Source organism: Prunus mume, linkage group LG7, assembly GCF_029339155.1.
Source record: "Prunus mume cultivar Tortuosa linkage group LG7, ASM2933915v1, whole genome shotgun sequence".
NCBI lineage: Eukaryota > Viridiplantae > Streptophyta > Magnoliopsida > Rosales > Rosaceae > Prunus > Prunus mume.
Window position 1 is genome coordinate 10,123,431 of NC_142704.1, and position 26,727 is coordinate 10,150,157.

A 26,727-nucleotide genomic window follows, 5' to 3' on the forward strand; every position below is an offset into this window, starting at 1 on the left:
TCCAATACAAATGATAATATCAGTTTGTTTTTCGGGGTTTCGGAAAATTCACAAGTTATCTGCAAAATTTTCCATCGATGAAAAGCAGCCTCAGGAAAGCTTGCTTATAAGTTCTCTTTGCCCTGTTCTGTACTCGTTTTGCTTTGAATAATTAATATCGCTTTTTTCTCAAGAAAGAGTTCTCTTTGCCATAAGGAAGCATATTCTAATGGTAAAACTGCAAGCATTCTAAGAACTAACATCTACTCGTAACTTGCATCTTTCAACACTGACTTTTAAAGTTTCATTTTGGCTCTGCTCATATACGGCATTTCCTTTACAACTATGTACATAACGAAACATGATATATAACATAATTGCACAAGCGAAGGCTACTTTAAACTCTACCCCTCGCATGCCATGCACATCGGCCATGATTTTAATTTCCCTTTGGAGGTATCTTCATTTGGATGCCTTATCTTTTGGAACAAAACAAAGCGCTTAAAGCTTCAGGACCTTCGGGTCACATACAGAACATAAGATGAAGAAATCAGGTCCTGTCATGGCGATTGAGAAATTCAATAATGTGTGGATATACTGTCTCTACTGCCTGCATTAAATATGGCACGTGAAAAAGGAACAACCGTCAAAGCAACACATCGATAATTCAAAATTAATTAATCAAAATGGTGTAATTAGATTAGAAATCTATCTTCCAATGAATAAAGGGGCATATCACTCGTACCAAGCGACCTCCTACTAAATCGTAGTGCGCATAATGAGGACCACCGGCTTCTCCAAGAACTTTGAAAGTAACCAATTTCTCAGGAATGATCTTCACTGTTTCTATCATGCCCATTGATGATATGGAGAGGGAAGAAAAGAGGAAATCAGTTTACAGGATTGAGTCTATTAAAGACAGCAGGATCAAATGAATTAACATTCTACCATAAATAGCTTCAAGAGGACATATTAGGTCTTGATCTCCTCCAAGGGCTAATATAGGGACATTGCTGTTGCATAGGTGATCCTTGTAAAAGAAAGTTCGACTCCTGTCACATAAACCACCCTCCTGGAAGGCTGTTGCTAGCTGCAAGAGAAGCTTAGTAGGCACGGTACCTGCAGAATATGATCACATTGACAATTACATGCTGGTCCAAAATTATAGAAATGCTGACAGTACAACATCATGGCAAAACAAGTCCAAAGAGAGATTAATTAGTATTGTTGACATTAGCTAAAAAGAAAAATCCTAAACAGCTCATAGATTGGGCAGAATGGAAAGACCATTGAACAAGTGAACATAAGTACAAGAAACCCAAGGGGTTTTCTGACAGGATCCACAAATTGCAGCTGCACAGCTAGCTCACCCTGTTATTGGGTATATGGCAATTTGAGCCAATATAAGCCTACCTATTTTGCCATCAAAGTGTATACTGCCATGCTTAGCAGAGCTCGTGAAGGTTGTTTCTGACCATCCAATCATCAGTATGAATGACCAATCAATTATAAGCATTTTTTACCAATGCAGTTCTGAATGCTCGGAAGCATATACTCAGCAATATGTCAGTGTATGTTGACTTACAAAAGTTGTTTAAAACAAGCTTTTCATACAATTCTGGTTGCATGTCTTGAGCAGAAATTTGAGGTTTCAACCAAGACAAAACATGAGTTCGAGTTGCAAGATGATGCACAGCAGCAACTAATGCGCCAAACGGAACAGGAACATTTAGAACCTGTGCAGGGTCTGCCTGAATACAACAGTAAGATAAAGTATCCTCATCATATTTTTGTTCCACAAGCATGCAGCTATCATAGTGAATGGTAAGAGATTTGTCTTTCATATAACTTGCCAGAGGTAAAAATAACTTAAGTGATGATCTTGACCGCGTGTAGTCAAGTGATGATCCCAAAGTAGCAACTGATACCAACCCAGAATCTCGTCCTTGAGCAGCTAAAGAGAAAAGTAGTAATTTTAGTGTACAAGAAGGGACATTTTAAGAACCTTCTAAACAATAATGAAAAGGAAAGTTCATTGATTGTTCCATGTGAGAAACATGCAAATGAAGTTAAAAAATTGAAGACATGTTTTTTGGGCCTCAAGTTGGAGAAAGTTTAGCTTGGCAACTTACAGCACTTTGAGAGCATGGCATATAGCAAGATACCCCCCATCGAGTGACCAATAGCAAGGAGCTTGCCATCCTTTGGTTTGCATTGAGTTCTTATATACTCCATCTAAGATGACATAATTGAAATTTGAGATAACCACTCTATCAAAGTATTGAAATCTCTTGCAATCACACACACCCACACATGCAAGCACGCACATGCCATCAGTGGTGCAAAATGTGATTCCTATTGAGAACACTAAATTTGTTCTAAATAATACATGATAAAATGTCAAGGATGAAGTCAAGTACATTAAGGCCATATTTTGTGAGTAGTATTGGACTGGATTGGATAAGTCACTAAATCTAAGGTATATTGAAGGAGGAAATGAAGGTATGGGTGAATGACCTTCCATGTTGGGGGGATTAAGAGGGTTTAGTTATAAGATGTTGTTATCTTACCATTTTGTGAGGATTAAATGGGATAAGTTTTCTTCATGAGTAATCCATCTTCTACCTTCAACTTGGTCAAAAAAATTTCATTTCTTTCTTAAATATGCTTTAAATATAGGGAGTATCCAATCCAATCAAATACTAGTCACCAAACATGGCCCAAAGGGATGTCACCTCACCGCAACAAGCAGATCCTCTTCCAAGTAGTGATCAAAGTCCCAGTCAAACTTTACAATTAGGTCAAGTTGTTTCTGGAAATCTTCTAACTTAGCAGAAAAGCGCTCTTGGAAGTCCACAAACCTTGTGGGAACTGCTTGTGGACCCTCTCCAATGATGTTTGAAGGCCTTTGACTTAAATCCCTAATTTGGGTAGCAATGGAAGAGTTTTGACCTGCTTCTAACAAACCTGCAAAGTCCCCAATTTGAATTAAAGCATACAAGATAAATGAGCAGAGACTTAAATTTAGTTGTTTGATCAAAATCACCACTTCCTTGACCAACCTTCATTTAGAAAGCCTGATAACCTCTCAGGTAAATGCGTAAAAGTCTCCATTGAGTTTGTCACTAATTGCAATTCATCAGATTTAGACACCATATTATATGTCCCATTCAGAGACATTTCAGAATTAGCAAAAGCACCACTCTTTCTTTCGTGCTTAACTGAAGACCTTGTCTGCTTGGACATGGCATTGAGAGGCTGCTTCACCTCCCCTAAGTCCATACCATATGTGCTCAACCCAGAACCTCTGACTTCCAGAATCCATGTATCATATCCTTGGGCAGACATGTAGCGTGCAAACGAGGACTAAAAGACAGTCACATGCATTACCATCAGTAGTCTTATATATCATATACGGTACCAACTGAGAAATGCTACTTTACATAAATGAAGTTTGTTATGTATGGCAATGACGAAACAGAGGCTTAGATTTCCCCGCAAAAGTCCTAACCTTTGGGTTTTCAATTTTCAATACTTCAAATTGCTTGTATATACATATGTTGCAGAGCAAAATAATGATGAAAAATGAATCCTTTAATATCACACCTCAGGAGAGAGATCGTATCCAATAGCATTCGTGGCAAGTCCTGACAACAGCAACAGCGGGTGATTCCTAGGCTCCGCCTGTATATCCATCAATCAATCAATCACCATTTTTACCCAGAAATTCACAAACTTACATCACCTACATACATATATACAGAGAGAGAGAGAGAGAGAGAGAGAGGAGGACCTTAGAAGAGGGAAGGTAGCGCCAGAGAGCGAGGCTCCATTCGGACTTGGGAACAGAGGCGTAGTGAAGCTCATCGGCCGTACAAATGGACAATCGCGGGTCCTTTCTCTTCTTCAAATCCAAAGCAACGCCGTTTGAGGCAGTCCGTCTCTGACGAGCATAGACCCGAGATAGTTCGGCTTTCGGGTCGGACCATGTAATTGGGCTAAAACACCAACGGTCACTACCAAGCGCGGTCAGGGAACGAATATCCGAATGCGGAGTGAGAAACGGCATTTGGCTGTCGTTTGTTTTCTTTTTTGAAGTTCTGTTGGTTTTATGGGCTGGGTTCGGGTTTTGGGGACGCTCAAGCCACTTTAGCGGGAGAGATGGGAGGTGTAAATAGTTTTTGATTTTCTCACTAATATTAATTTGCGTAGACACGACCCCACTCGAAACTTCTCAGCATTTGTTAGGATTGGAAATTCAATGACAGTGAGTCCGTAAGCATAAGTGGATCAGATCAGTTGACTATAACAGTGAGGCCATCCAAGTTCGAGTTTTTCTCTCCGTAAATTAGATTAATTTAGAATAATTTAGATGATCGCTTGTATAAAAATACAATTCAGAAAAGAATTAAATATAACAAGGTTGCATAAAAATAAAGAAGTTTCACTAAAACACCAAAAATAGAGGTTGAAATTATAAAAAAACCCAACACCCAAAACACTTTATAAACACACCCAAAACTCATTATTACACACACTCAAAACCCATTTATAAACACACCCAAAAAGTTGACTTTGAGGTTGATTTTGGGTGTGTTTCTATATTTAAATAGTGTTTGGGGTTTTTTATAAATACATGTCTAGAATTGAGTTTATTTATAAATTTGTATAAAAGTAAAGTAATAATTTTTCTTAGCAAGTTTAATTTATTAAATATGTAATTTAAGTAGTATTTATTTGTTCGTATGGTTATCATACAAGAGTTTAAAAAGGACAACAAAGATAGCAGCACAAAGGGATGCCAGGTCTGTTTGCGTCCATCATTCATGATGCGGGTGGGGTGTTTAATGTTGACTCTATTTGATACGAACCGCCAAACCAACCGAGGAAGTCTTGTTAAGCAACTTTAACTACTTCTGTAATGTTTTTAAACTAGTTTTGCAAAGATTCGTCCAAATGAAGGAAGAACTCTGACAAAAAAAGGTGTCAAAAAGAGGGCAATAATACAAACACGTTGCCTTTCTTTTATCTTCCCCACAAGCAAACATAAATTATGACAATAAAATGGAGTGCCTAGCAACGCAAGGAAAACCTGACAAAACATTTATGTAAAGCTGAAAATGAAAACTTTATGAACCTAGCCTTCCTACATTCATGGACACTCAACTTCTATGAAACACTCAAGCTTCCGTTCATAACAAATGAACTAATCTTGGTGGACTGCAATCTGAAATTGGAGGAACCACCTTTCGAGGCAGGTCTACCGGCAAGCATAGAATATTAACCAACTATAATTCTACTTCTCCTTTGATGTTGATAAGTTGACTAGGGAAAGTATGTGTTGTGCAATCTCTACAGAGGCACTGGAATTTGAAGTTTTCAGAGCCCTTTCAGACAACTCTGCCATTTTACTCTCATCCCCTTAAAAAATAAAATTGATTAAGAATATTGAACTTTTGAAGTCAAAAAGAATCCTCACTCTCCATAATAAAATGACATTACTCATCAGTAACAAATTAAATCCATAATTTCTTGTAGATTTTCGCTACCATTGGTAAAATTCATGCATCTTAGCTGAGACATATACAACCTAGTTAAAACAGTTCAAATTGCTTCAAGTTCCATTGCATCAAATAAAATACAGAGACTCTATGTTTATACCAAGATTTCAAGTGACTAGAGGGGCAACCCATTCAGTTAACTTACCTATTCTCTTCTTTCCTCCTATGTCTCATTTCTTTGATTTTGAATGCAGATGTTATATTTCAATCAAGAGTGACATCAAGTAGAGCAAGAGTATTAGAGACATATGCAAAGTGTCAGAATATCTATAAGATCCATAGTACTGATGATACTTCCCCAGAATGTCTTTACAATTTTACAGTAGGAAGTGTTTCTAATCCTCAATAGGAAAACTTTAAGTTTACATGGTTCATTGAATCACTCAAGGTCAAGCAAGCAGTCTCTTATCAGTTATTGTACATAGCTTATATGATATTTGCAAAATATTATTTGCAACAAACAAAAAAGAAAAAAGAAAATGATTACAACTCGAGAAGGTCTGCTATCGTAATAATCATGATGAACTCATCCACAAGTTAGGTTAAAAAGAAATCTGTATGAAATGGATCCTAATAGATCTCCAAAGGCTCGTGTTTTCAGGATTCTATGTTGTTTTTACTATCAGTATGACAATGAAAACCATACGATCCCCGTTTTCCACACCAACAGAAACCACACCAAAAAGAACCCACTGTAGGCAAGAGAATAAACATACCTAAAATCTCTTCAATTGCACTTCCAAGGGTTGTTGAATCAAGTTCATCTTCAGTTATAACCCTTGCTCCTGCTAAGTCTGCCATTAAAGAAGCATTTTTGAATTGATGACCTTCGGCAACATTAGGTGATGGTATCTACAAAGTCAAAAGGTGATTACGAATTTTTCTCCCCTTAAGCAATACAATCAACATTATTATGGATATTCGGAACATGATCAAATTTGGTCAGATGAATATTGGTTTCATATGCAGGGCAATCGCATATAACATGAAAAAGGGAAGAAACAATGACCATTAATTTGGTCACTTAAGTCAGAAATCAAGCAAATCAAACAATAAAGCTCATGCCATATGTTTTAAGATAGAATTTAAAAATCAAAAGTACCAGAATGGAAGGCTTCCCAGTTGCCAAAATCTCATAGCAAGTCATTGCACCAGCTCTAGATACAACAAGGTCTGCAGCTGCATATGCCGAATCCATTGAATGCATGAACCTTCAATATCAATATACAGAGTTACATCAGCTTCAAGGAAGATATGGACAAATACACTATGACCAAAAATGGAAGATATAATAAACTGAGTCCACTATTGGAGTTGAACCCTATCAGGATGATGAGAAAGTTATTACCTTGGATTCTTGAATATGAATGTCACATAAACTAAGCATCATTAGCTATAACAATATTCTAAGCCTTTCATGGTAATCCCCTTTGAATTACACCAAAAATTGATACAAAAGTTAGCCATTACAAGTTTTTAACTTTTACTTAGAAGATTAGAACAGAATAGCAGAGCACTTACGGTGTCAAAAGCAAATGTGGATGATTCTTAACAAGACTTTCCATCTCATTATGTGCCTCCACCCCAGTTTGCCATATAATAAACAAGTTCTCATTCTCCAACAGCATCTGATAATATAAATTCAGCACAGCAATGTTAATAGCATTAGCACCCAAAGACCCTCCAAGAACCAAAAGAACCTTAGCCTTCTCCAACTCCCCACAGGACCTTGGAAAAAAACGCCCCCTTGCCACCGCCTTCGATACTTGCTTTTTCAAAGACAACCTCACCGGATTGCCACAAACCACGCACTTGGTCTTACCTCTTGGGAAGCAATCAATGGTGGAATCGAAAGCCACAAACACAGCATCAGCTAAAAATGAGAGAACCCAATTGGCTATCCCTGGAACAGCGTTCTGTTCTTGAATTACAAGCTTGGCGCCTTTCAGCTTGGCCGCCAAGCCTATAGCGAAGGATACATACCCACCAGTACCAAAAACGATATGGGGCTCAAAATCACGCAATTTTGAGTAACTGTGGATGATGGACCTGATCAAATTATACGGGAGGAAAATGTTCTTAGGAGAGAGGATTGGGCGGTGTAATTTGGTGGTGGGTACGGTGTCGAAGTCGTAGCCGGCGGAGGGTATTGCGGTACTTTCCATGCTATTGGGTGAGCCTAAAAAGAGGATTTGGGTGGTGGGTTTGGTGTTCTTGAGCTCATCGGCTATGGCAACAGCAGGGTATATGTGGCCGCCGGTGCCTCCTGCGCCGAAGACCACACGGAGGTTGTCGACGGCGGCGTTTTGGGTTGTGAGAGTTTGGTCATTGGATTGCTTTAGGGACAGACAGAAGGTGATCTTCAACTTCAAGGTCCTGCAATGGAAAAACAGAGATAGTTTGTGTAAGTGAGAGAGAGAGAGAGAGAGAGAGAGAGAGAGAGAGAAGTGAAGGGGCTTGAGTTACCTGGGTTTTGTTGAGTGCGTGGTGGGGAGTGGAAAAGTTGGGAGCTTGGGGGAGAGAGAGAGGTGAGAGAAGGTGGTGGCGGTGGCGGCCATTAAAGGTGAGGTCTTTGAAGGTTTGGGGAGTGCATTGGCAAAGAATTTATCAATGGTGGTGCGGGTTGCAGAGAGTTGAGAGTGGTCTGGGTCCTCTGAGACCGATACTGCATTGAGTTTGATTTGAGTGGGTTTAAAAGGCAAATGCAAATGGGGCTGACTGACTGAGATTGAGCTGCACTGCACGTTATGCACTCGACTCGACTCGAGTGAAACAACAACACACCGGTGGCGACTTTTATTGGTTTAGACTTCAGAGCTTGCTGATTGGGAGACACACCCACCTAATTTTCATTTTTGTTTTGGTTTTTTACTGACAACTTTTTCCTTTTATCTGATTGTCATTTTCGTGGAACACTGCCATGGCACTATATACCTTCTTACAATGCAGCGATGTGTGGTAGCTTGTCCGGTCAAGTAAAAAGAGTCAATAGGGAGAAAGATTTAAAAATAAATCAAATTTATTGCTTGCATTTGTTCTTCTTTTTTTTGGGTGACTATTCATGATTATTAATTATTAATAAATAAGAAATTCAGTGCCAGAAAACGGAAAACTATCCCTCCCTTCTTCCATACCGTACCATACACAGAACGTGCAAATAAAAATAATGGAGGTTTGTGACCTTTCCACGTTATCATGTACCTACCTAAGCAAGCATAGTACTAGTAGCACGCATATTATTACTTTTGGTATCCATGTCGTATATTTTATATTATCAAATAGTGACCTTACATGATCAAATTAAACTTCAGTTATATTGGTTGATACTGACTTTACGGACATTGAGCTAGCTCTGTCTGCATCTGGTTTTTTAGTGAAGGAGAAAAGGTTAAGAATCTCAATATTGGACTGGACATGCATGATGCATCACGCATGTTAATAGATTCCTCAAGATGCTTATAAAATATCTGAAGGTTTATGTTCTTTACGATGCCAGCCCCAGCCTTACAACCTGCTTGCGTCAGTCCTGCAGCCAGAGAAGGGCAAGATCAAGAAACGTTTTGCTAATATATAAAATTGCATGGCCAGACCCAGATGTATCACATAAATGCCAAAATTTTGCAGATATCTGGCGTCCATGCCGGAGACCACGTGACTCGATCCACCACTTCTATATATCAACCTGTTCTGTTCTGCATCCAATAGCAGCTGTTTAGTTTCTATTTCTTTCAATTACAAACAAAGCCCCAAAAGTGACCATCTTTTTTGCCAATTTCCAATTGCAAGGGCAGTTAACATTTAGGAAATACCTAGTGAAATCAGTAGAGCGAAGTACTTTCTACAAGTAGTCACTAACATGAATCTCATTTTCCCACAGCTATATGTATCTTTATTCAATATGACTGACACAGATTCATACAAAATAAGGCAGAACTTCTAATCCATGAACCATAAAGAAGACAGAAGAAGAAAATATATTCCCTTATTATAAAATCCTATGCATCGAAGCAATGTCTATAATATAACCATCAATTAAAGAAGAGAAAACTAATATGAAATTAAAAACATCCAACTTTATACCACCAAAATGTTTTTTGTCTTGCCTAGTGACTTATGGTTGTGTGGTTTTGATCTGCTGCTGAGTATGTAGGTAGCTGCTGTTTCGAATCATCTGATAATGCTACAGCTGCTGCTGCCGCTGCTGGAGTCATACTTTGATATTGAGGAGGCAATGGGGCAGGTGGATGCTGGGTGTAGAACACTTGTTCATGTGAGGGATTTGCATATTCATAAGCATAACTAGCGGTTGCAGAGGACGGTACAGCAATGGACTGAGAAGGATGATGATGCATTTGGGAGAAACCCACATATTGCTGCTGATATTGGTTAGAAGGAACTTGGACTAATGACGGAGTTTGTGGAACAACCGTTTTATAAACACTTGCAGACATTTCAGGCATAGTAGGTGAAGTTGTCTTTGTGGGATAAATGGGTGGAATACTATCCTTGTAAACAGCGGAGGCAGGATTTTGGGATGTTAAGCGGCTTGAGGCCACAGCAGTCGTATCAGCCATGTTAGGTTGCAAAGGCATGTTGTATGGTTGTGACTGGGCAACAGGCATCAAATAGACTGGATACTGCTGATGATCAAGCTGGTGATGAAGCTGTTGCTGTGGTGGTGGAGCATACATCGTGTAGTAAGATTGCAATGGCACTTGACCTGTGGCAGGGTGGTGCATATAATGAGTGTTGGCATGGACAAATTGTTGTTGTTGCTGCTGCTGCTGCTGCTGTTGTTGTTGTTGTTGCTGCTGCTGCTGCTGCTGCTGTTGTTGATCAGATTGCGGAGGCATGGTGTACCCTGAATCCTGAACTTGTTGAACTTGGCTTTGGGAACCCAGATCGGAAGCATCGCTGTTTGTATTTGGACTAACAGGACCTCTGGTATTTTCCCTAGATGCAACTTGGATCTGCTCTTGGTAGTACATTGGTTTGGAGAGCGAGTTTGCAGATGCAATACTACTATCACTGGACAATTGGGACAAACCATATAACCATTTACCCAACTATTATTTCCAAACTCTAAAAACAAAAATCAGAAAAATGGTTGGCTCCTAACTTTTCTCTGTTAAATTAAAATCTCTCATCAACACCTACACCTAAAATTAGAGAAGCACATCTCTTCATATTCATTGAACAAAAGATTAACTTGGCCTATTTCAGCTTAAGAATACATAGAATCCATCTGTGTGTGTGCCACGGCATTTACTTTGAAATAGAAGCTATTATCTTTACCTAAAACAAATATCTGATACAAAGAGAGAAGTACATACCTTGCAACTGAATCGGGTGAAGGCAAACTATAACCTCCTCCTCCACCACCACCAGCCTTATTAACTTGCAAAGGCTGCAAAGGCAATGGCAGAGGAGGCTTACGAAACCCAACTGGCACACTCTGATCCGATGATCTCTCATCATCTGATGAGATGACCCTGTTCACATTTTCTCCAGAAACAGACACAGCATTCATCATCTGAGCACCAGATGGCGGCAAAGCCCCAGAATTAGCAGCCAATGATGGTGCAGCAGCAGCAAAACCAGTACTCATTTGAGCAAACTGTTCCTCTATCCCAATAGCCTTGTGACCATTCTGCATCACTCTAGCCCCATTGTCATCCATACGAACCCGAATCGAAGGCAAATTAGACAAGCAAGGCGATGAAGTAGACGACCCAAAAGGCGGACTACTATTCTCCACAAAGGGTGACTCTTGATTGATCGAATGCACATCATGTACTACATTATTAACATTCTTCATCACACCATTAATACCCTGTTTGTTGTTGTTGTCACCAAAGAAGTCACCTTGAGCCTCCAAATCGTTACAAGAATTCTCACTCCCAGTCAACAAGCAATCCATGGTGGCCGAGTCCGAGAGATTTCTGGGAATAAGACCCGACCCATTAAGCGCATCGACGAACCAAGACTCGGACTTTGCATCATCAAGCAAAGCCCCCATGGACGCAGCAGTTTCAGGCTTGGCAAAGAAGAGAAACAATCGGAGCCGCGAAGGCTTCAAAAGAGAGGTGGAAGCCGTGCGGTCGTATTCTTCGATCATGTTGTCGAGATCTTCGTCGGTGGTGACTGAGATGAGTGAGTCAAGGTCTTCGCTTGGTAGCTGGTACTTGAGAGAGAAAGGCCGGCCATGGAGGAGGGTCCGGGAGAGGCGGGAGCAGAGGTCGGAGAGTGAGGAACTGCGTTCGGCTAGGACAATGCGGGTTTCGCCGCCGACGTAGCAGAGCGACTTGTCGTGCGGGCGGGGGATGATGTGGCCGCCATAGCTGCACATGAGGCGAAGCTTGGCGCCTGGGATTTGGGGGAGAGGCTCATCCCATGCGTCGACATTTCGAGACCTTGGGGACGAGTCAGCTGAGTCAGGGTAGTTGGGTTGCATGCTGGTGGCTGCCATGGCTGTGGTGGTGATTGTGGTGGGAAGAGGTGGGAGAGGTGGTGGATCCATTGCTGCTTGCTGCCTGTGGTCTTCTATGGCAATGCTATGTGCAATGGAGAGAGAGAGAGAGAGAGAGAGAGAGAGATTTTGGATTAAATATGCAATGGAAGTTTTGGGGGATTTTGTTCTGCTTTGAAAGTATTTTGACTTGAGATTGAAAAGGAAGTGAGAGTTTGTGCCTCTATTCTATGCCTATCTATGACCCGCTTCTCTGTCTATTTTATTTTCATACCTTTGAGTATTTGATTCAATGACAATAGAATAGCTTCCAATTTTAAGCTTGATTAGGGTGCATGTATCAATGGATTATGGATGAGTAGATGACAGGTGTCATTTAATTAATCTTCATAGGCTAATTTGTCCCATGGATCACACTCTGTTTTACTTTTTCATTGCCAATCCAATAAAAGAAAATTTTCAAAGAAAAATGGACCTTTAATTATGCATCACTCACGGGATTAATATATGCAAATAGGTTTTTATCTGTGTAAAGAGAAGTCAAATTTAAATTAGATGAGCTCCAATTCCAAAACAAAAAACAAGAGAAAAAGAAAAACCACCTGTATATGCTGCTGCTATATGCATCCGTGGTGAGAGTGGGATTCTTGACGCGTCGCCCATGCACTGATGCACATGAACTTTACAGAGAATTGGACCGATCTCACATGGACATCCATAGGAACTTGTGCGTGTTCTTCTAAGTTATAACGCTGTGAAAATCGATCTATAATTCTTTTTTTGGTTTTGATGGTGCCTGCATGATGATGAAAGCAAGCCCTCTTACTTTAAAATGATTTGCTCTTTTGCTTCTCCTTCAGATACGAGGGTGCTGTAACGCAATAACAGAACACAAGAGAGCAAATATAGGAGAACAATGTGCTGTGGTCTGTGGTCTGTGGTCTGTTGTGTGGTGTGTGGTGTGTGGTGTGGACAATATTAAATCTGAATGATTTATAACAACAGAAAATATGAAACAAAATTTGATAGATATCTCTGTTTATAGATCACTAGCTAGATTCACTTTGAGTAGTAATAATATTCTTGAATTGGTAATTTTGTCCTTTACACATCCATCCCCTCTGCTAGTATGAAAAATTGCTTTCAGCAGTGTCCATTGTCCAATGTCTTTATTATGCATCCATGTGTCGGGTTACAGAACCAGAGGCCCTCTCCAGTGTACATTTACTGTCAAAACTTTATATTATAATGTTTTAAGCAAATCTAGTACAAGAATGTGAGTTGAGTTTGCCTAAGGATTTTATATATGCCTCTTCATGGTACTTGAAAGAATAGATTACTGTATACAAGCTGGACATGAGTTGGGTTACAAGCAAGTAAGGGTGAGACATATGGAGGACCTGATCAACTTGATGGTTTTGGAATTTGATTAATCTCAGGCATCTCCCAAGAAAAACAAATAATTAAAAGAAATCTTCCATGCAAAATCTGACATATATACATAAACAATACATTTGCCATTTTCTTAATGCATATTCAACAATGTCTTGCAGCAAATGAAATTAAAACGAAGAAGGATGGGGACTGACGTCTGAGGAGTGAGTGAGGAGATACCTCTCTCTCTGCCTATGTACTTTTCCTCTTTCTAAAAATAATAACGTTATTGATATACCAAAATGTAATTAGTATAACATAGTTTTTTTAGGGCAGAGAATAACATAGTTAGTTACATTCCCCATCTATTTCTGCAAAATTGCGTGTGTGTGTGCATGTCTTGCCTCACAATTGGGCCTGACGTTCCTTTAGTTGTGTTGGACAATTAATCGCAGGTAACATACCCTTTTAATTTCAGAGGTTCACAAGCACACCACGGGGTCCCTCTTTCTCTTTCTGTTTGATTCCGCCATTGATGCGGGAGCCTGAGGCTCGGGGAGCTTTTGTTCTTCAGAGTTCTCCATCAACGGTAACCTCTCTCTCTCTCTCTCTCTCCAATGTATATAGGACAATGTTCTTAGGAAAATATGTTATATCTTTTTCAGCATGAATAGGTAAATGACCATCATTCTATATCTTAGGCTATATCATAGAATTACCTTTTATGGTCCGTGCATGTCTTCAAGAAATGTGTTGTTTCCCATTGATGTTTGGGCCAGACAGCTCTTCAATATGTAACATATACTTGGGTTTGTAACAATGTAGGCTCATGTTATTGACGATTAAGAATGGTAATTGGGATTTTCAATTGAACCACAAGTTGTTATTGTAAAACTTTAATCAGATTTTTTCATGATACCGGTATCATGGAAACTACCTCAAGCATCATATTTCTGCCAAAAAAGAGATTGGCATCATGTCAATGATCATTGTCCTGATAATAAGCTTAGAAATTATTTCCTGTTGTTATCATGCTTAATGTGTCAAATTCTAGTGGCACTAATGTTTATCTTATGGGAATATTATGATGCAAATGCAGTGTTTTCTGATGTGAATATTTTTGCCGATGCACATCTCATCGCATTTTCTTTAGTATTTTTTCAAAAGTTTCAATTTTCAGGGAACTTACCTCTGGATCCAACAAAAAAAAAAGAGAAAAGGGCACTTACATCTGGGAGAAAGAAAACGGTTAAGCTAATGACATTTGATTCTTCAATAATATTGTATCTGTTCTTCGGTTCAAATTAGCAGTTATATTCTCCTTTTTAAAAGATCATTTCAAATTGGTTTTGCACTTCAGTTCGAAAGAAGATGCCAGACTTTCAGTTGGAATCTCACACATTAAAATCTCATGGAGTCAAAGTGGCTAAAGTGCACAAATATGATTGGTTAATTCTTCTGCTTCTTGCGGCGGTTGATATAACTTTGAATGTTATAGAGCCTTTCCACCGTTTTGTTGGCGAGGAAATGATGACTGATCTGAAATACCCTTTTCATAAGGACACCATACCTTTTTGGGCTGTTCCAGTATGTATCTGATTCCCATAATCTCTTATCCTTGTACCTTACAGAGAATATCAGTGAACACTTTTAAGTTTTCTAGTTCTACATTTGTATCTATCTTCCAGGAGAAAAAGAAAAACTAATACTTGACTATATCTTGAATTCCTGTGTCAGATTTACGCAGTAATCTTGCCTCTTGTCATCTTTCTCCTGTACTATTTTTGCAGAAAGGATGTTTATGATTTGCACCACGCCATATTGGGTATTTTCAGTGTCCTTTTAGGCTTCCACTATACCAGTTTTTTTGTTTTGTGGGCTAATGGTTACATTTGCAACTTAGGTCTTTTCTATTCTGTTCTTATAACTCTTGTTATAACCGATTCAATCAAAGATGCTGTTGGTCGCCCCCGTCCAAACTTCTTCTGGCGGTGTTTCCCTGATGGAATAGGTGTAGGTGACAACTTTCTTTTTTCTATCCATTAAGGCTTGTTCTTGCATTATGCTGATCACTAACTTGTCAATGGAATCTAAAGGAATTTGATCCTGTCAGTGGCAATGCTATGTGTAATGGAGATAAGAAAGTTATCAAGGAAGGACATAAAAGCTTTCCTAGTGGGCATACTTCAAGTAAGTGAGAATAGAAAGATATCCATGCTCTTATCTTGATAGTTAAACGCATAGTTTTTTGAGGTCTATTGCTGCTATGAGTAACCATTTTATGAGGCCTTCCAGAATATTATGTAGGCACATTTTGCGTTCATATTCTTGTTTTCTCTATCTTACAGAAAACTGCTATTTGAGTATTTTTCAGTTTATTTTGTACTGGAACGTGTATAATGTGGAAGCATAATGTTAGTTGTTTGTATCAAATCATCCTTGTTCTGTTTGTTGGTATTTCTAAGGTTATGCTGTTGAAAAAGACTCTACATAATTGGGTTTGTACTTGTCATTATGCAGTTTCATTTGCAGGTCTTGGTTTCCTTGCATGGTATTTGTCAGGGAAAATTAAAGTGTTTGATCGTAGGGGCCATTCTGCAAAGCTCTGCATAGCATTTCTTCCGTTACTCTGCGCTGCTCTTGTGGGAATCTCTCGTGTGGATGACTACTGGCATCATTGGCAAGACGTCTTTGCTGGAGGTCTTATAGGTTTGCTACTAAATGCATGATAAAATTTCCATTTCCTGCCACTATAAAAACTTGGTTTAGAAAACAGATAGTAATCCATATATTGGGGCCTTGAATTTGTTTAAGTGCAGGAATTACCATAGCTTCAATTTGTTACTTGCAGTCCTTCCCTCTTCCAAACCAGCACGATGGTGCGTCTGCTGTCTTATTTATTTCCTCTTTTCTCTCCTGTCGGATATCTTAATTAGTTCATGTTTCATTCATTCATGGATAGCAAATGCTAATCTAGTGTGTATGCCTGTACTTTTGTGCTTTCTTCCTTAGAAGATAGACCTTATGGTTGTTGATATAGTTGTGGCAATTATTGTATATGGACTTCAGAAAGAATTGAAATTATTGAAACTTTCCGCAGCAGCTTAGACATTTGTTGGCCTTTTGACTTTGATACCTAAAATTAAGAATAGAAACTTGAGTGAGGACCTTGGGATGTAGAAATGCATAGGGTTATTAAGATAAAATCAGTTTGAAATCAAGAACATGGCACTGTAAAAATTAATCTGCTGTCAGTCTCTCTCATTTTGTTGAATTTTCATTCAAGCAGTAAATTTTTAGACAGAAGAATGCTTCAAGTATTTATGAAATAATCTGTCATTTATCCCCTATCTACTATATATATATATAACCTTTGGATTCTTAATCTTGAACTTGCAGGGTGGGCACCTCATGCATATTTTTCCATGCTGGCTGCAGAGAGGAATGGTGGCCAATCCATGTCCCCGGCCACAAGGGCTAATTCTCTTCGTATGCGGAGAACAGATATGGACAGTCCAGATTTCACTCCACGAGATACCAGTCCACCACCCCACCAATTACTGGAAGAAATGGAAACTGGGAGAAGATACTGATTTTGCAGTTGTATATATCAAATAGAAATAATGACTTACTTCAGGAAGATACTTTGTAGATGCAGAACTTCATTTGATGACTGTAGCTCCCAACTTCATTCTTTATTCAATGAAATTTTTTCCATGTCTTGCTTTCCAAGTTTCATTTTCAGGCTGCTGTGGCAATATAACTTTGAGATCGATGTACTCTTTCTAAACCTGACGGTCTTTTAACAGCTGAGGTCATTGGCTATTAGGAGAGACATTAAAAGGAGAAATCTCAAGTCAAAGAAAACAAATATGAAACATTAAATGGCGGGGCCCGTCTTAGTTAATGTCTGAACCCCCAACCTAACTTTCAGGAACCGTTGGCTGTTAATTGGTGATCGGTGGCAACAAGAAAAGCTATCCCACTTACATAATTACAGTTGCTACGCTGCCTGCTCTCATAACTTCCTTCAATTTAAGCCTCTTACCTTATTTCCCTTCGAATAAATAGCTGCACCTTCATCTGCATCTTCACTAACATACTAAATATATCGCCTTGGCATGTAGCTCTCTCCATGATTCCATCTCTCAGAAAAATATGCAGACATTTACCGGATTCTGTGGAAGCATGAAGAGGTACAGGAGGAGAAGACAATATCGAAGACTAAGAAGTGTGGTTAGCAATGAGGAAAATGCTAGGGTTTCAATGGCAGAAGGGAAACGTCCCAAGTTTTGGAAACTCAGAGCGACCCCAAAACTGCGAATGACGGTTACATCATCGGTAGTGCTGTTGAAAAGGTTGAGAAATACTTATGTTGGGATGATGCTTTGGTTTGCTGGTGGTGTTATGCAATTGAATAATGGTAATGTTCACTTATATCAGAAGACTAACGTTTCACAGTCGTTAGCTTGACAGACACCAACTAAGGTTGACTTATAAAGTTCTTAATATTAAGTTGAACAACAATTTGAGTTTTATTCATGTGCTTGTGTAATTTGGAAAGAAGTTCAAATACTATCAAGTTCTTGTTGTGATTTTTATTTTTCTGGAAATCGTGATCGGACAATATAGCGTGACGTGTACAGAACATGCTTTTTTGTAGGTGAAAACATGAAATCTCTTCAGAAAGCAATAATGTATGTAAAATGTTATGTACCTCAACTTGAGCCTACATTAGAAAAGAGAATGGTCCGTACTCCGTATATATCAGAAAAGCTCTTTCATCATGATTCATGATTGAATGATGCGGGCTTGCAGCTGATAAGATTTGCAGCTTTTCAAATATAATGAGACGAATTTGGAACATTGTGCCTTCTTTCTCTAGTTGCAGAAAAAAAAAATCTTTCATGGTAATTTTTAGCGTCCATGAAAAATTGAGGGATAGATTTGGGAGTTTAAGTAAGAACAGTTGGACTAGTACCAGTGCTCATATAGTCAATTTCTACAGCAGTTAATTTAAGGGTGTGTGTCTATGTATAAGGTTCTTGTCTGATAAATTTGAAAACAGAGTTGTCAAGTCTGCATTTCCTGTAAACGGGTTTACATGATGTGCAGTTTTCTATTGTATTTTTCTGTAAAAAGGAAGGATTTATTGCAAGCAATATTGTCTAAGCATTTATGAGTATCGGTTAGGACTCTTATCATATTTTGAATGGTGTTGGTGAGATGACAACATATAAAGCCAAGGCACTTCACATGTTGTGCACGGCATTGGCATGCAAGTCAGGTGGCTATAATTATTAGTTCCTGCCTGCCTGCCTGCCTGCCTGCAATTTAAATACTTTTATCTACTTTAACCAATCTGCCTTTTGAACATCCTGCATCTGCATATTCACAATTGTCACTTTGGTTTATTCACCCAGTTTTTACATGGTATGAGCTACACAGACAGCTCCATTCACCCATCTTTCATCCTTCCCTTTGGTGTATGTATATTGTTAACAACTTATAAGTTAACAATAAGAAATCTGGTGAGCTATATATTTTGTCACATGTGTCATGTATGATGTATATGAGAACCTTATGAACAGAAATTGATGCTGCAACAGCAAGACACGTGTTTCAGATTCCTCAAGACTCATCAGTCAAAGTTTGCTGAATTAAAACTTTTGTCATTAGGTGTGAAAATCAATTCAATAAGGATCAACTTGGTTTTGTTTTATTTTTATCAATCAACACCGCACCCCGATAAAATTGACTGCACTCTACATCTGTATTTGTATATATATAATACCGGCCTAGCCTACCTAATATGTAAAAGCATGGGAAGGGTGAGAGAGTAGAGAATATCATTTGGTGTAGCTGGCTAGGAGAAAAACATGGGTGTCTCTAATTCTGTTGCGCTGGTGGTTGTTCTTCTAGTTGCAGCTGCCATGTTCACCGCGCAGCTAGGTCTGGTCACAGCAGCAGCAGCAGCAGCAGCAGGTATCTATCAATATTTCTCTTTTAATTTAATTTGGTGCATATCTTGAGTCTATATATTAACTCATTAGTGTTGTATTGCATTGCTTGCAGTTGCAGATGATAAGAATATTATTATAAATAATAGGGAACTGAGAGAACGGCGGCCACCTCCATTTCGTCCAAAATCACCACTTGCAAACCAACAACCAGGCATGAGACTTCCTGCTCCCGATCCTCCACCTCCTCCTCCTCCCCCGCGCTCGCTTCCAAACAACTTCAACAATAACCGTGCCTGATGATGACAATAAATAACTCATCATCTAACATGTTGCTGCTACTTCACTTTTATTTTATATCTAGCAAATGATGTTTCCTTGTTTTCTTCCCTCTGTAATTTGGCCCATAAACGGATCAGATTATTGCTGAGGGTTTTTTTCTTTTCTTTCCTCGTCACGGGATCAGCTTGGCGGGTCCTGTGTTTTTAATATAAATAAATATATCGTATAGCCGACCGGCTATACCCGGTTTTTAATTTTTTTTAAAAATAGTTTGGCCGGCAGGCTATACTCGGTTTTATTAATTTTCATTAAAATCGTATAGCCGACCGGCTATACTTAGGCCAATACTTATATTAGACACGTGGGCACCTAAGCGCTGGGCGCGGCCTCTTTTTTGTCTTTTTTTAAATAGTATCGCCGAGCGGCTTTACTGGGTTTTGTTATTAATTTTTCATAAAAATAGTTTAGCCGTTCGGCTATACGAGGTTTTTTATTTTCAAAAAAATATTATAGCCGTTCGGCGATACTCTCCAAAGTTTTTTTAAAATCGTATAGCCGTCCGGCTATACTAGTTTTCCCTTATTTTTAAGTATAGCCGGCCGGCTGTACTTTTTTGACACGTGGCCCTTAGGCGCTAGCTGGGTTCTTTATGTCTTTAAGTTTTTTAATTTTAATAGTTTAGCCGTTCGGCTATACTCGGTTTTTTAAAATAGTATAGCCGTTCGGCGATACTTGGATTTTTTCCGTTAAATATTATAGCCGCACGGCTATACCAATTTTTTTTTCAAAAACATTATAGCCGTTCGGCTATACTCAGTTTTCCGAATTTTTTCAAAAACGAGTATAGCTGCTACCGAATCCATGGTTTTTCCTAATTCTGAGATATTTGTAACAGATGGCGGAGCTGGCGACTCAGAAACATGTTCAATTCATTCTTTCAGCCGAAAAGGTTGATTTTTATGCAAAATCAATGCATATAGTTTTATTTTGCCTTATATATAATCTACCTAGTAATAATGGTGATACTGTACTTAGAAGGAGGACTGTTAGGAGTCTCTGGCGATGGAGCACCCTTGGGTTTGACCACTCTTGATCTTCTCGGAAAGATTCACACTGTGGATGCCGATGAGGTTGTTTCCTGGGTCCTCCAGTGCCAGCATGACTCAGGTTTTTACAACACTAACTAGTATTTCGTTCTTTATTGTCTGTTTCTTGGTTTAGAGTTCTACAGAAACTGATGACACGATACAGCTTTGTATATGCAGGTGGGTTTGGCGGTAACATTGGGCATGATCAACACATACTATATACCTTAAGTGCTGAGCAGGTTTTGGCCTTATTTGACAATATTGAAGTTCTGGATGTTGACAGGGTTGCAAATTGTATCCTTTACCACATCTATTTGTAAAATTTGAGATAAATGCTCATTCCCCTAATGTGTGCATTTTCAGTTGATGAATGGTGTACAAAAATAATTGGTACTTCTTGTGTGGAGCCGCTGCTTGTAGCTCAATTATAATTGGACAATCAAAATAAAGCAGAGAGAAGTTAGCAAATTTGGTTAGACTTAATATTCAACTCAGATGTCGCTATGCTGCAAAATAAAGATGGATCTTTTAACGGGGACATATGGGGTGAAGTTGATACAAGGTAGTATTTTTCAATTTCCTTTGTGTTTTTGCATCTTATATTTGTTGTAGTCACCCGCTCTTTATGCAAAACATGATTCTGTAACAATTGTTTTCAGAAAAAAGTATATAAACATTTTTCTTTTTTCTTTTTGGCCATGTGTACAATCTATTGACAACCTAAAACAGAAAGGATAATTGACTGAAAACTTTGAATAGGAACTGATCGTCAGTGTAACTTACCAGGTCCTGAGACTCAACTCTTTTTACATCAGTCCAACTACCAAGTGTAGAAATATCCTTAATCTCACTTATGTGATTATTCAGTTATTATCTACCAAGTGTCAAGTTCATTTTGGACTGCCAGGTTACATTTACCTAATAAGCTCTCTCTGTAGATTTGGATTATGCTTTGGGAATGGGCATTCTCTCTGGTAACTTATTCCCAGAATGAAAATATGTGACTATGGGTTTATCTGAACGTTGCACGTAATTACTGAAAATTGCAGGACACTGAAAATGGAGGAATTTCTGACAGACCAGATGATGCTGTTGATGTCTACCACACATACTTTGGCTAGCTGGTAAATAAGTTTTGTTTGTTTCCACATTTCTTTACCTATGGCATGTCGTAAGTTGTAACCAGTCTGGATCATCATGATCAATGCATGGTTGGAGCTTTCGAGTTTCCAACTTCATCCAGAAGGGTTGCAACTTGCAAGGATCTGCTTATGAAGGGAATAAAATGCCAAACTGATATATAAGATGATTTATGTTCTTCATGTAATTTCTTTTTTTGTTCTTGGTTGCTTGCTCTCTCCTCCGTATTCATTACATTAAGGTTGATGCTTGTTGATGCTTGCTCTCTCCTCCGTATAGCCTGGGGTAAAAGCAATAGATCCAGCATATGCTTTGCCAATTGATGTTGTGAATAGGATTCTCTTGGGCAGATGAAGGCTTTGTTTGCAAGATTCTGATTTGCATGCATCTCTTGCTACAATTCACTATCTTTTCCTCGTTGACTTTCTTGTCACACAGATGTGCCAGTTAACTTAACCAATTAGAGCTGTCTTTAGTTTCGTTTCTGTGTAAAGAATTCAATTCCTGATTGTTTATTTCAGTGTTTGACCCAATTGTCCAAAGAGCATATCGACCTTAGGTTTGAAGTTTAAAGCTTGACCAGCTCACAGGTTTGAAGTTTAAAGCTTGACCAGCTCACACACTCCCCTAGTCCCAGACTACATCTACATATAAAATAAATAAAAGAGGTATTCAAATGTGATGAAGAGATGACAAGCAAGGCACTGAATGATGAACCCATCATGACTTTAAAGATGTATGGGATTGGACTATCACATATAATTTATAAGGAAGATTGTTTCAAAGCCACGCTTGGATATATAAGTATATTTTGTTTTAGAACTAAATATTGACGCGTGAATTGCAAGGTAGATCGATTCATAAAATATGTTTTTGGATTTCCAATTGAAATGAAATAAATAATCGCTTAATTAAACATTTATGTTTTATATCACTGGTGGTATCGACTTTTTTGTGAAACTGAAATTCACTGCACAAAAGAAAGTAAGAAATATATGTTTTTGCTAGCATATATGTAAAATTGGAGAAATTATTGTTGGCGAGTCCTTAGTTAGGATTTTGGTTACTTACCCATTTATCTAGTCATATTATAATTGAGATTTATTTCATATTGTAATTTATATTTATTTTATATTATAATTTGGATTTATTTCCTATTTTATTTAGGGTTGTACTTCTCTATAAATACCTCCATATTAGAGAAGAATAATAATATGAGCGTATCTTAGCATAACTGAATATTTGCCCTACTTTGTTTGACTTGGTATCAGAGCCAGGTTCTCTTGTGACCTGTGCTTGCATTCTACTTGCAATTTAAGTGCTCTCCTCCCTTCCTCTTTAATTTTTTTTGGGGGGGGGGGAGTGAAAGCGATATGCTCATTGACGTATCCCAATTACCTTGACCTATTCTCATGAAGATGTTGCTTATTTCTTGAGGGGGAGTGAAAGCGATATGCTCATTGACGTATCCCAATTACCTTGACCTATTCTCATGAAGATGTTGCTTATTTCTTGAGGGGGAGTGAAAGCGATATGCTCATTGACGTATCCCAATTACCTTGACCTATTCTCAAGTTGGGCATGCAAAATATTCTTGCCCCAACTTGAGAGGGAGTGTTGGTGAGTCCTTACTTAGTTAGGATTTTTGTTCCTTATTATGTTATGATTTTGGTTACTTACTCATTTATCTAGTTATATTATAATTGAGATTTATTTCCTATTGTAATTTATATTTATTTTCTATTGTAATTTGGATTTATTTTCTATTTTATTTAGGGTTGTACTTCTCCATAAATACCTCCATATTGGAGAAAAATAATAATATGAGTGAATCTGAGCATATCTGAATATTTGCCATACTTTGTTTGACTATTATATAATACAACAATAATATGATTACGTTATACATCTTGTACATGTGTTATAATGTTTGAAATTCCGATTATATGATCATGCATCCACTATCATTTCTCTAATCTTATTCTATTCTTCCTAAACATTAACATATATATACTCGATATACTTAAATAGTCGACACGCATACTTTATTTTATTAAACATTAAACATAAGATAAGACAGCTGCCATGGCCAGGCAAAAATGTCATCAATAATTGAATAAATTAGTTTTGCATAAAATGGCTGGAGCTGGAGATGGATGACTTTCATTACACGGTTCAAAACCGAGTATATATACTGATTAAAGAAGTGGATTGAGAAGAAGAGGCAAGAAATGATAAGAGATATGCGAGTCTCTTCATTCATTTTGGTTGCTTTTGTTTTGCTAGCTACTAACTTGGTGCAGCAATTCAGTCTACAGGCTAATGCAGGTTGGTTATACACCATGTTTCTGTTTCAATTCCCAATCTTAATTACTTTACTAGATCCATTTGGACTGACTGAGTTTATATATATAGCCATGTTTGCAGATATGAGGCTGCGGAAAGTAGAAAGAAGACACATATTGCCAAGTCCACCACCTCCTCCCCATCCAAATAGGATCACCCGTTATTTTAGACCACGTGTTTCCGGTGGGGCTGTGGCCCCAATTTCTCCTTCACCGGCTGCAACATGAGTGTCAAAATAAAAATATATATATATATATATATATTAATTAGAATTATTGTAATTTATATTGGGCGGATTGGTTTTCATGAATTCCTAATTTATGTGACGCTGATTGCTAATGCCTGCATGAATTAAATTCTTCAAGTAACCAAATCAAATCAAATTCAATCAAACCAAATCAAAAGAGGGAGGATTTGTGTTTGTATTCGATTTGCCCAACATGATGTTGTATGTATCAAATCAAAGACTCGAATAAAAACGGCATTCACAATTCTCGGAAAGGGACGTTTTGCTGTCGTAAGAATTTTAGGAAAACCTAGCTACATTTGTAATAATTAATTAGTAATTAGGTGGTGGTAAATGGAAATGGGCTAAACTTTAGGCCCTAATTCCCTCAACTGCGCAGGGAGTTGCAGCATAGCTTCCTTTTAATTATTCATTTATTACTTAACGCAAACGTACTGATATTAAGAGAGAAGTATAATTCTGGATCGTTTGGAAATTGGAGATATAAATTCTGGATCAAAAACAAAAAGTTCTGATAAAGTTTTACTAATTTTCTCTTATAGAGATTCTTGCAAGATTTACGTGGGAAATAAAAATGAGAATATTGTAATTTAAATGCTCGACCTCAATTTCGAGATTTCTTTCTACTTACAATATACTTACCGACACAACACCAACACAACTATTTCCATCTTTAATCAAATGACCCAAAAGAAAAGAAAAGAAAAAAACATAACCAACCAAGTCTATATATAAATACCGCACTCTCGTCTTGTCTCAAATCCATCCATTACAGACCCTATAGCCAATCTCCTCCTCCTAAAGAAAACCCTAGTTTCCAAGCTCTGTCTTTGATCGTGAGGGTAGGAGGAGTTGGAAAAGTTGTCGACAATGGAGTCTCGATCTTACATGGTATGATCGATCAGAATATTATATAATCTCTCAACATATTTATTATTTCTTCCTGTTTCCATTTTCTCCTCTTTGATTGGTTCTGTAAATTCATTTTGGACATGTCTTTAAAATTTACAGACGTGTGGACTGAAAGTGGACACCAAGTCCGGCGGATGGCATAAGTGCCTAACGAAAATGCTGAAAAAGATCCGAGGTACTCTTAATCCATTTCTTCTTCTCCTAAACCCTAAACCCTAACGTTACGTTACGGTGCATAATATACTTAATCGGACAGAAATTGAAGTGTTGAGTTTGTGTTTGAATGGTTTAGGAGCGTCATACAATGTAGATGCAGAAGCAGGTATGGCATATATTTCTGGTAAAGTAAACCCGACGAAGTTACTGAGAAGACTAGTGCAGGCTGGGAAAGAGGCAGAAATCTGCTGGGTCAGGACTGGAGATCAATGTACCAACTATGACGGCTATGGCGAGGGCAATATTGTCAATGCCAATGGGTATTATGACCATCATTCATACTATAGGGCTGGAGCAGTTGACCCTTATATGGATGGGTATAATGGTCCTTACGGACAAAGATCATCATATTACCCATACGGCCATTACTATCCCCAGGCGCCACCATACACCTATTATTGATCATCCAATATAATTAACTAGTTCACCCCTTGTATTTGAGGAAGCAATTTTGTGTCAGGGTTGATTAGGAGTCGACCGACCTACCTAATTACATATACACTAGCTAATACGTGCATGGTATTCATTGTTTTTTATTGGATACTATGTAACGCAACTGAATAAGCAGTCTTTGTGGACGGATTGCAAATTTTGTTTTCTTTCTTTCATGGATTATAATTTCTTTTTGGTTGAGTAAAATTCTTTCCATTTAATTCTGAGCTTGTATTGTATTGGGTAAATAAAGTAGTGCATGCTTGCATGTACCGTGAGCATGTGATTTCACCTTTGCATGCTGCTCCCTATTCAACTTGTGCAGGTGTATAAACAACTCTTTCCCTGGTTCTGCTATATACTTGATAAGCCTATCGCCCGACAAGATTTCCTTTTGTAAACGTACGCTTGGTAATTGTTCAAAATTCGCTTTTTCAGTTTTGGTATATAATTTGTTTTTCCAATCTTTTCATTTAATCGTTGAATGGGTTATATATTTACCTTCTTAATTTACAGGTGCACTATCTCACATCTTTTACAAATAAGGATTGATAGCAGGGCTCTACAAAATGATCAGCATTCATTGATTTTTTATGATCTTTAGTTCCTATACAATGTATATATAGTTCGATTCTATCAACTCATGTAATTTGGACCTTGAAGCCATATTAATATTATTTTTAGGAATATTTATCAAAGTAACAGTAAAATTTCTAGTTCA

General features: G+C 38.1%; 6 protein-coding genes and 1 long non-coding RNA gene across 10 annotated transcripts; 3 read left to right on the forward strand and 4 right to left on the reverse strand.

Annotated features, from left to right (window-relative positions):
• Nucleotides 1-226: 226 nt before the first annotated feature.
• LOC103338757 (uncharacterized) lies at nt 227-4,583 on the reverse strand. Of its 2 annotated transcripts, XM_089055762.1 has the most exons (10): nt 3,773-4,451; nt 3,586-3,663; nt 3,042-3,345; nt 2,720-2,946; nt 2,112-2,214; nt 1,829-1,933; nt 1,565-1,726; nt 928-1,098; nt 725-825; nt 227-589 (listed from the first exon to the last, which is right to left on the reverse strand). In XM_089055762.1, the coding sequence occupies exons 1-10, from the start codon at nt 4,046-4,048 to the stop codon at nt 530-532; spliced, it is 1,587 nt and encodes a 528-aa protein (XP_088911888.1). In that variant the 5' UTR covers nt 4,049-4,451; the 3' UTR covers nt 227-529. The 2 variants fall into 2 exon arrangements, 1 of the variants encoding a protein (XP_088911888.1); XR_016128520.1 differs by lacking the exons at nt 227-589; nt 725-825 and having other exon boundaries at nt 958-1,098; nt 1,393-1,726; nt 3,773-4,583.
• Nucleotides 4,584-4,980: 397 nt separating this feature from the next.
• On the reverse strand, nt 4,981-8,442 carry LOC103338756 (UDP-Glycosyltransferase superfamily protein). Of its 2 annotated transcripts, none has more exons than XR_001678193.2 (5): nt 8,007-8,425; nt 7,062-7,916; nt 6,643-6,751; nt 6,257-6,334; nt 4,981-5,400 (listed from the first exon to the last, which is right to left on the reverse strand). XR_001678193.2 is itself a non-coding variant. In XM_008241999.2 (5 exons), the coding sequence occupies exons 1-5, from the start codon at nt 8,096-8,098 to the stop codon at nt 5,276-5,278; spliced, it is 1,317 nt and encodes a 438-aa protein (XP_008240221.2). In that variant the 5' UTR covers nt 8,099-8,442; the 3' UTR covers nt 4,981-5,275. The 2 variants fall into 2 exon arrangements, 1 of the variants encoding a protein (XP_008240221.2); XM_008241999.2 differs by having other exon boundaries at nt 6,257-6,392; nt 8,007-8,442.
• Nucleotides 8,443-9,495: 1,053 nt separating this feature from the next.
• On the reverse strand, nt 9,496-12,267 carry LOC103338755 (uncharacterized). Its single transcript, XM_008241998.2, has 2 exons — nt 10,874-12,267; nt 9,496-10,568 (listed from the first exon to the last, which is right to left on the reverse strand). The coding sequence occupies exons 1-2, from the start codon at nt 12,058-12,060 to the stop codon at nt 9,644-9,646; spliced, it is 2,112 nt and encodes a 703-aa protein (XP_008240220.2). The 5' UTR covers nt 12,061-12,267; the 3' UTR covers nt 9,496-9,643.
• A 1,467-nt stretch (nt 12,268-13,734) lies between these two features.
• LOC103338754 (lipid phosphate phosphatase 2) lies at nt 13,735-16,976 on the forward strand. Of its 2 annotated transcripts, XM_016795665.2 has the most exons (9): nt 13,735-13,972; nt 14,564-14,631; nt 14,744-14,970; nt 15,121-15,208; nt 15,287-15,396; nt 15,480-15,573; nt 15,904-16,092; nt 16,203-16,262; nt 16,783-16,976. In XM_016795665.2, the coding sequence occupies exons 3-9, from the start codon at nt 14,755-14,757 to the stop codon at nt 16,974-16,976; spliced, it is 951 nt and encodes a 316-aa protein (XP_016651151.1). In that variant the 5' UTR covers nt 13,735-13,972; nt 14,564-14,631; nt 14,744-14,754. The 2 variants fall into 2 exon arrangements, with proteins under 2 accessions (XP_016651151.1, XP_088911889.1); XM_089055763.1 differs by having other exon boundaries at nt 14,564-14,970.
• LOC148915445 (uncharacterized) lies at nt 15,999-16,885 on the reverse strand. The gene is made up of 3 exons (XR_016128521.1): nt 16,755-16,885; nt 16,210-16,519; nt 15,999-16,133 (listed from the first exon to the last, which is right to left on the reverse strand). It is a non-coding gene; the product is annotated as an uncharacterized LOC148915445 (long non-coding RNA).
• Nucleotides 16,977-19,158: 2,182 nt separating the features above from the next.
• LOC103338753 (uncharacterized) lies at nt 19,159-19,927 on the forward strand. Its single transcript, XM_008241996.3, has 2 exons — nt 19,159-19,368; nt 19,459-19,927. The coding sequence occupies exons 1-2, from the start codon at nt 19,263-19,265 to the stop codon at nt 19,641-19,643; spliced, it is 291 nt and encodes a 96-aa protein (XP_008240218.2). The 5' UTR covers nt 19,159-19,262; the 3' UTR covers nt 19,644-19,927.
• Nucleotides 19,928-20,465: 538 nt separating this feature from the next.
• Nucleotides 20,466-21,300, forward strand: LOC103338752 (geranylgeranyl transferase type-2 subunit beta 1-like). The gene is made up of 4 exons (XM_089041457.1): nt 20,466-20,574; nt 20,661-20,792; nt 20,891-20,952; nt 21,077-21,300. Exons 1-4 carry the CDS (start codon nt 20,487-20,489, stop codon nt 21,098-21,100), a joined length of 306 nt encoding a protein of 101 aa, XP_088897583.1. The 5' UTR covers nt 20,466-20,486; the 3' UTR covers nt 21,101-21,300.
• Nucleotides 21,301-26,727: the final 5,427 nt, after the last annotated feature.